The sequence below is a fragment of the Calonectris borealis genome, chromosome 13 (genome assembly GCF_964195595.1).
Source record: "Calonectris borealis chromosome 13, bCalBor7.hap1.2, whole genome shotgun sequence".
Classification (NCBI taxonomy): Eukaryota; Metazoa; Chordata; class Aves; order Procellariiformes; family Procellariidae; genus Calonectris; species Calonectris borealis.
In genome coordinates, this window is record NC_134324.1 from 22,982,074 (window position 1) to 22,990,354 (window position 8,281).

At 42.3% G+C, this 8,281-nt stretch overlaps 1 protein-coding gene across 1 annotated transcript; it reads left to right on the forward strand.

The window, feature by feature from the left end:
• The first annotated feature begins 257 nt into the window (after positions 1 to 257).
• On the forward strand, positions 258 to 1,828 carry LOC142087536 (protein shisa-1-like). The gene is made up of 2 exons (XM_075161839.1): positions 258 to 528; positions 1,344 to 1,828. Exons 1-2 carry the CDS (start codon positions 258 to 260, stop codon positions 1,826 to 1,828), a joined length of 756 nt encoding a protein of 251 aa, XP_075017940.1.
• The last annotated feature ends 6,453 nt before the right edge of the window (positions 1,829 to 8,281 follow it).

The window sequence follows — 8,281 nt, forward strand, 5'->3', positions numbered from 1 at the left end:
TGCAAATGGTTTTCAATTAGTGGGTCCTTCTTTGTCGCTGTAAAGAGAGGGGATTAGAGGCAAGTCACTGGCCAAGAGATAAAACCTCCTGAAAGAGGAGCTTAGGCAGTGCCTTGGTGGGCAGCTGGTGGTCTAGGAGCATTGCACTCTACAGCTGCCTGGGGTGGTGTGTGCCTTGCCTTGAAAAAAAGAAGGGGGGGAAGAAAAGGGCAGTGTGGGCCAAGTGGCTAGAGGTGAGGCACCCTGCGTGACCCACCATGGCAAGGGGGGTTCTCTGTGCCCTAGTGCTGCTGCTGGCCCTGCGATGGGCCCCCGGGCGGGCGGGGGAGTACTGCCACGGCTGGGCTGGCAGCCTGCAGCGCTGGCACCGCGGCTTCCAGTGCCCCGAGCGTTACGATGGCCCGGAGGCCACTCTGTGCTGTGGGACCTGCAGCTTGCGCTACTGCTGCTCGTCCAGAGAGGCCCGCCTGGATCAGGGCCGGTGCCCTGGGGACCATCAGCAGCCCAGCCCCAGGCCTCCGCTGCCAGGTAAGCTTCCCGTGCCTCTAGCAGATGGGGGGGCATATCAATGTGCTTTCTTCTTTGCATCCCACCTTCCCTTGGTGGCATCAGCCAGACTCTTCCTCTATTTCTCTGCCCTTCAGAGAAATCTCTGTACCCATTGCAGCAGAAAGGCGTGGAGCCCTGGCACAGTGCTTATTTTGGTGGCTGCATGGGCAAGAGCCACGCAGTTCCCTTCACTGGGAAGAGGGAATAACTTGGGGCTTCACTCACAGGACTTTTCTGTCAGTCCTACTCTTAGAAAAGCCTCTAAGCTTCTAACAAAGTAATCTGGTAACACCTCTGATGTTTATATCCCTGGTGGAACATGTGTGTTGCTAACCTGTTCTTTTAATGCAGGTGGATGCCTCTAAGCAATGTATTTAACTTAAGTTCTGGCTTGTAAAAATGCTTGTAGCCCTCAAACCCAGATTCCATAGGCAACCTCACAGCAGTTTAGGTACTAATTGTAAAACTCAGTTACAAGTCTGAATTTCTACTTAATCGTGCACAAGTGAACAGTATCTGTGACATTTGAGTACTGGAACAGCTCTTGTGTGAATATTAATGGCAGATGCTATAGGACTGACTGGTCCAACCCTCTGTACTTCAGGCTTTTTCAAATGAGCCTGCCATAGCAAATGCCAGTTTCTAATCTTCTTGCTGCAGGAAGGAAAGAGTTGAGAGTAAAACTACCCTGGCCTGCTCCCTGGTGCATGCATGTCTTAAAGGATGAAGAACAGAATATAACTTAGAATACCCCATGAATGAATGGTTGGCTAATGTCACTCTTACATTTTCAGTGCCCGTGTACCTGCCGTTCCTTCTTGTTGGGTCTGTATTTGTGGCATTTGTTGTTGGCGGTGCCTGTGTTGGAATTTGCTGCTGCAAATGCTTAAAATCCCAGGATGAGGAGCAGCAAAGTGGACTTGCACCTGGCCAGACTTGGCTACTAGAACCTGATCTTCCTTCTCGCCTCTCCAGTTCCGGTTCTGCCACCAGAAGCTCACTGAGTAGTGGTCCTCAGACCAGCAACATCTGCATGACTTTAGCTCCATCCCTTCCTATTATTGGGTTGGCTGAAGATGCTCGGTTCTTAAGTCCTCCACCTACCAGTGGACAATTCTTGCACCCTTCACGCGCTAACCACAGAATACCAACTGATCATACCGCAATCATAGCTCCAGCGTCTTTCCTTAAAAGAACAATTTATGGACACAGTGCTAACACATCCCCTCTTGGGGTAACACACGGTGACCAAATGATGTACGCAGGAGTTCATGTCTGAGAAGATGACACATCCGCATACAGCCTGAACTGGATGCAATTCACTATTATAAAAAGTTCTTTGGGACTGATACGAGGACTTTCAAATGTTTGATGCTATTAGGAAGTGCATCAATTTTGAATTTTAACAGCTCTGAAGATTACGTTCTAGAACTTCTTTTAGGTTCTTGTTTTTTTAACTTGTGTTATTTTAATGCTATTGAAAAAGGCAAGATTCTGAGGCCTGTATGCCTGTTCAAGGAATGACTGAAACTGTAGAAATGAGTTTCACCCTTCCCTGGTCCTTTCAAGCTGCCATACCATGCTCTAGGGCAATGTCAGAGGACTTGGTTTCAATTTCTGTAGCTGTCTCACTTCTCAGCAACTTAGGACAGGGAGATGCCTTAGTGGAGTTCTTAATTGTGGACACTGGACAGCCTGTAAAGCACAGGAAGACTGTTCTTAATCTACACACTTCTAGCAGTAAACTGATGCAAGATGGTAAAACACTCCTTGTGCCTCACTTGCCCCGATGAACTATCAGTTAAGTGGTGCCGCTACAGGAGCAACTTCTAGCCCTCATTTCAGTAAAATGTATGTTTAGTACTGATACTAGGGGAAGATAATAAAACAATGTATGTGTTGCTTTCTCTCTTCCAGTGGCTTAGTGGTCTTTTTTCTTTCTTTACATAACTGGACACTTAAGATGGATGAAGAATTACAGGGTAAGGTAAGAACAAAATAAGACTCCAATCAGTTTTCAGAGAATAAGCTGGAAAAGCTTGCCTACTTTGACTCCTTGTTAAGATGCATGCTGCCTGACTGCAGCCATCCCCTTCACAGCAGGACACTGATAGGAAGAAGTTGTCAAAATATACTACTCGCTGCTGGAGTGTTTTAACACCTCCTCACAGCACAGAAACCTGAGTGATTATACTGTGAAGGCATGTTAAAAGGACTCCACAGGTGTTACCAGTAGGAGCAGGGGCCAAGGCTTAAAAATCTTACGTGTATAAGAAGTAAATGCTAAAGCCTTTCCTGTGTTAGTACTGCCCATCGAACAGAAAACTGGTATGATAAAGGTGCTTGGAGACTTCTCTTGTAAGTCAATGGGACTAATATACTTTGTAAACAAATGTATGACCTTACACTACTTTATGTATATTTTACTTCAGTGTTACATCTTAATTCTGGTGAGCAGTATGTCCTATAGTAATGCTTACGCTAAGCACACATATATCCACGTGCCCTAGTTTGTAGGGGCAAGGTGACATATTTGGATAACTTCCTGACTCTTTCATGGGTGCGAATCAGAAATTTCACAGAACTTAGCTGAGCCAGGGCTGTGACTTACGTTTGCTCGGCCAGTTCCTGTTAAAATTGGAGTAAGAATATAAGCGTGGAAACAGAATACCCTAAAAATAAAAGCTTCCCCAAAATACTGGGGCTCATCCTGTACACTTGTTTTAGTACTGAAAAATAGTAAGTTAAGGCTTCCAGAAATATACTAGCTTGAACTTAAAAGGACTGTTGTCCTTGTTACAGTCAGTGAAAGGTCACTGGGATTTATTGATAACTATGCCAATGCACACTACGGCAGCTGGAATGCTGGTTTTTAAGGTTAGGTTTTAAACTTGCATTGCTGAAAGCACTTAGAAAATGGCTTCTTTATTATAAAGTAACTGTTGTTTGCAGTTGGCTTAGGAAAATCTGTAGCTGAATGGAGTAGTTTATCTGGTTAAATGTCCAATTTTCATAGTACATCATGACAAAAACTCGTGTCAGTTCAGAGACAAATGAACAAAATCCTTCCTGATGCTTTTTGTTCTGGGAAATACAAAGCAACTGGCATCACATTTATGCTATTAGGAAGATACATTTTATGCTTAGTAGACTCGGGCATTAGAAATGGAGAATAGGTGGTTTTATCAGCTAGTCTCTCCTTTACCAAAAGATGATTATTCTCGACTGTAGATTTTCTGAACTAGGAAGGTAAAGGAATATGTGACCTGACAGTCAGTACACTTAAGCCTCAATCTGTAGTGTATATAGATCTCCTGTCAACTTCAACAGGAATTGAAAGCTTTCCAGGAAGCAGCTTCAGGATAAGGTTTTAAATTAAATAAGAAACCAGAGAAATAGCCTTCCTGATACCATAAAACAGAAAAGGGTCAAGAGGTTCACGTGTAACCCTAAAGAATTAAAAGGAAAAAAGTTGATCAGAAGTGAAGAACAGAAAAGCTAAATGGTTTTGTGAATGTTGCCTTAATTGCTCTCTGGCGAGGATTAGCAGAGTGTTTGGAGTCAGCATACCTTCCTCTCCCCCACCCTCCTCTGTGTATTCCACAACTGAAAAACTGAGACACAAAAAAAAAGGCAAAGGGGCTTAACACTGCAAAGCAAAGCAAAGGATTTTCTGAACTCCTATCACAGTATTTTCTATATAGTTAAAACTAGCGTTTGCGGCAGCAAAGCCAGGTCAAATATTTCAAGGGTTCAATATTTCTTTTCAAAACTGCAAGAGAAAACAAGAACTAACCAATCTGCTGCACTCCATGGGCTGGAGAGACGTTTTTCAAAGAACCATTTGCTTAACATCTTCCAACAAGCACCATTGTAAACTCGGATTACCTTGGTCTCCATTAGCATCTGCATTAAAATCAGATCAACTCATGTGGGGACTAAGGAAAAAGCACAGAGTATTTTTTATGTAAATTCTATTCCTTTACTAATTTGAGGGGCCTTGCTACTGAGTTTAGCACATCTTTAGATAGATGGGATATGTTCATGCTAAATCCCCTTTTTATCCCCTAAATGCTTTTCCTGGTTCAAGCTAAAGAAGAAGTACTTAGCAGAGACTAATAGTCTACTTACCACCTATTGTACTAGGTGCTTTGTTTTGTTTGCCTAATGATGCCCCCACCCCATTCCCCTCAACTTCTAATTAAGAAATGATTTATACTCTTTGCTCCTTAATCCTCAGTAATGACAGAGGTGGTCTGGATTGTTCTTGGTGTATTGTTTCTGGATTTAGGAAGAAAGAACTTAATAAAAGCTAAGAATGGAAAAGGTGAAAATGACAGTTTTAGCCCTTGAAACCTTGTTACAAGGCTTGCAGAATGGTGTCCATGTGGTTTCTTACAGGCTTGACTGCACATGGCATTGCCTTGGTTTGAACAGTGGTTTTAATTTTCTTTAGCTTCAATCTGTCCCTAATTAATCTGAGATAAACCAAAATGTATTTTTGTCCAGGTTTTTTTGGACAGATTTAACTAAACCAGTTTAAAGCAGGGCAGGTTCCTATGTTGCATATAACCGTGTCTCCACAATATTCCTGTTTTACTCCTTTTTTTTGCACTGAATCAATATACAACACTGATCAATCCACTCTGTGCTACTAGAAAATAAAAATAAAGCAACTTAAAGAGGTTTTACATCTCATGCTATAAAGCCATGGTTTTTAAAGTACCGAATAAAAAGCAACCACCCTTTCTGAACAGTTCTCCAGTTTTCCCTTGGGGAAAACTAAGGTACAGAGAAGTTGTTCAAGGTCTTTCACCTCTTTCACTCTTTACCTCTCCCAAGGCCACACAGTGTATTGGCAGAACTGTGAAAAGATTCCAGCAACCTTGGTATTAACAGTATAATGAATTTCTTTGGCTAAGAATAATGATCGATATTTGCCTTGCATTAAGTGATAGATTTGCTTTTACTCAGTATAGCTGCAGTTTTTTAAATGTAAAACCAGAGTTGACTGTTATGGATGCTTATGTTTTTTTCGTGTTTATACCAAGGGTTTCCCAAAGATGTGCAACAACTCATTCCAATCAAGTCAATTCAACTCTGAACTGAAACAAGAACCCCCTCTATCCTTCAAGCAGAGCTGCACTGATTCGCTATTTTTCAGTACCAGGTATTCTGGCAGATGGATGAAAAGTTGTCAGAATGCAAAAGCCCATCAAACCTACAGTTTTCTGTGGGATCTCAAAGCAAGGAGAAGCATTCCTCATATGGAAGTTATACTATTTCCTGAGGTCCTTCCTACAAGAAAGTGAAGGTAGTTACAAGTAAGTTCAGGTAAGTTCAAAGTTGTAGCGGAAAATGGTATATATTTCTATTGCTTTGAAACTGTTTTGATTGTCTTTATTTTGTATTAGATCTTAATACAGTAGAAAGGGCAGTGCCTAACCAAAGCCCCACATACTGGGAAGTGCCTCGTGGAATCTCAGTGTCCCAATTCATGTCCTGCATGAGGGCGAAGGAGGTTCACAAGGCAAAATGAGACTGGATGTTTCTAACGCAAGTTGGGGCATAGAGGAATGGACATAGTCCTGACTGGATGGATGCATGTGTCTGCACAGCCAGTACCGTAGCATCTGACCTGAGAGAGAATGTGCTGCTGCACCAAACCTCACAAATGTGGAGGAGGGGAGAAGGCTGTAATCTCTTGTTTCCAGTAAATCTATGCCTGCCTCGGAAAAAAACAGATCCTTATGTGCTCCCCATTCCCTCTAGGGCCTCTGAGAGATGCAATACATATCTGTAAATGAGCACTCTTGCCAGTGTACTCTCTGTTTGTTTTTATATTAAATAAGCTTTCTTGAGCAGGAGCACTGTGGGAGGTTTCAACTTGCACAAAGTGCTGCCAGCTTGCTTCCTCCCCTTTGATGCGTGGCTAGCATAGTAGCCCCATTGCTGACTTCCAAACCTCATCCCCATGGCTGAGAAATCAGGCAGTCACTGCTGAGGCAGAAATAGAGGATAGCAGCCTGGCAGTCCTGGGTGCAGATGCAGAATGAAACTGGAAATGTTTTTCCTTTTCTAGGAAATACGGCATGGAGCTGCATATAGTGGCCGGCTTGCCTATATACCTGCTGCCTGCCTGCATGCTTTCATGTTGCTCTGCACATGGATTTTGCTGGAATAATTTTTTTCTCTTAAGCCCTGAACAGTTACTATTTTACTGACAAAAGATTTCCATGTAGTTCTTGTATAATGGGACTGCCATCTCCTGTTTATCAGAAGCAGGGATAGATTGATGGGGCCCAGGAGAGGTCTATCTTGCTGGAGATGAATACTCGTTCCCTGATACTGGTTTATGACAAGGATCAAACCCCAGCTCGTTGGTGTTTGTGGTTATCTCCTGCTTCAACTGCTTATTATTTCAGTCCCTTCTTGTTCAAAGCACCAAGGCTATTGCTTTCACAGATGAATGAATGACATGTCTCAGTATGAGACTTGTGCATGCATAAATTAAACTATGGTACGTTTTGCTAGTCCTTTTTTTAATTTGCCAGGCAAAATTTGGGAAGAATAAGGTGACAATGAGTTCGGCGGGCACTTTGGATGCTGAAGTTCAGAATCCTGTCCATCTTTACAGTTTATTCATGTTTATTCTTTTAGAGCCTGAAAAAGTTGATTCTGGATCCAGGGCCTCACTATAGTTGGCACTGTACGAGCCCAGGTCCTGGTCTATAGGTGCTCGGGCAATGTCAGTTCCAGCAACATTTTACAAATAAAGGCATACTGCTACTTTGAACTGACAAAGTGCTTCTAGTATAGATGCAGTTGTACTAAAAACGTATACTTTGTACCAATAAAATTACTTCTAGGAACAAATCAAGCTCTAGAACAGCTGCACAGGATATTTTCTTACTAAATCTTCATAAGTAAATAGAATTGCTTGCTAGGACACTCAGATAGCATCATGATTTTGAATAACATAGAAATGCCAGAAAAAGTCTGGCATAAAGCAGACAGGAAGAGAGATGTATGTCCTTTTATTACTTTCATGGATTGCAGCTGAATTTCTTAATTTCTCTGGGCTCTTTAATCAAAAGGATAACTGATCCAAATGCATTTTGAGGTTTGGAGAAATTGGGATTCAATTCTGCACTTAGCAGAATATATGATGCAGACAACTTGCAGTGTAACCTGCACACTTGGGATTTTTCTGTGCTACGTATCTAATTTCAGAGGGCCCCCTTTGCAAAAGCCTGTCTGGGTTCTGCTCATTAAAAATGGCCACAAGGGCCACATATTATCCCCCTTTCTAATGGGGATCTTATTTTAGTTCCTTTTTGTTTTGCTTCTTCATGCAAGCCACTAAGGATGCAAGTCTATGGTCATGTGTATGTGTGAAAAATATAACGGTTCTTCTCTCAGTATAGCAAAACCACTGATAAGTAGTTCTGTCAGCGGCAGAAACTAATGAAGCTTGGCTTCCTTTGGAGCTGCCTCATGTTTATATGCTCTGATACCTAAGAAGGTGAAAAATGAGTGAAGCTTTCCTAAGGCTTGGCTATTCATTACAGCTCACTGTCCTGTGGTGGGTCATACTGGGTGAGTCCTATAAATCACCTCTTTATGGAAGTATCAACAGGATTTGTCTCTTCCACCTGGCTACCTGTTTCCATGAAACTTGTAGGAACTTCAAATCTTTGAGGTTTCAGCTCCTGTATCATATATGCATGAT

What these genes read in the sequence shown, in the direction of transcription:
- LOC142087536 (XM_075161839.1), top strand. Translation starts at nt 258, where the DNA reads ATGGCAAGGGGGGTTCTCTGTGCCCTAGTGCTGCTGCTGGCCCTGCGA. An exon ending in CCCCAGGCCTCCGCTGCCAG is followed by an intron (nt 529 to 1,343) that starts GTAAGCTTCCCG and finishes TTACATTTTCAG; the next exon opens with TGCCCGTGTACCTGCCGTTC.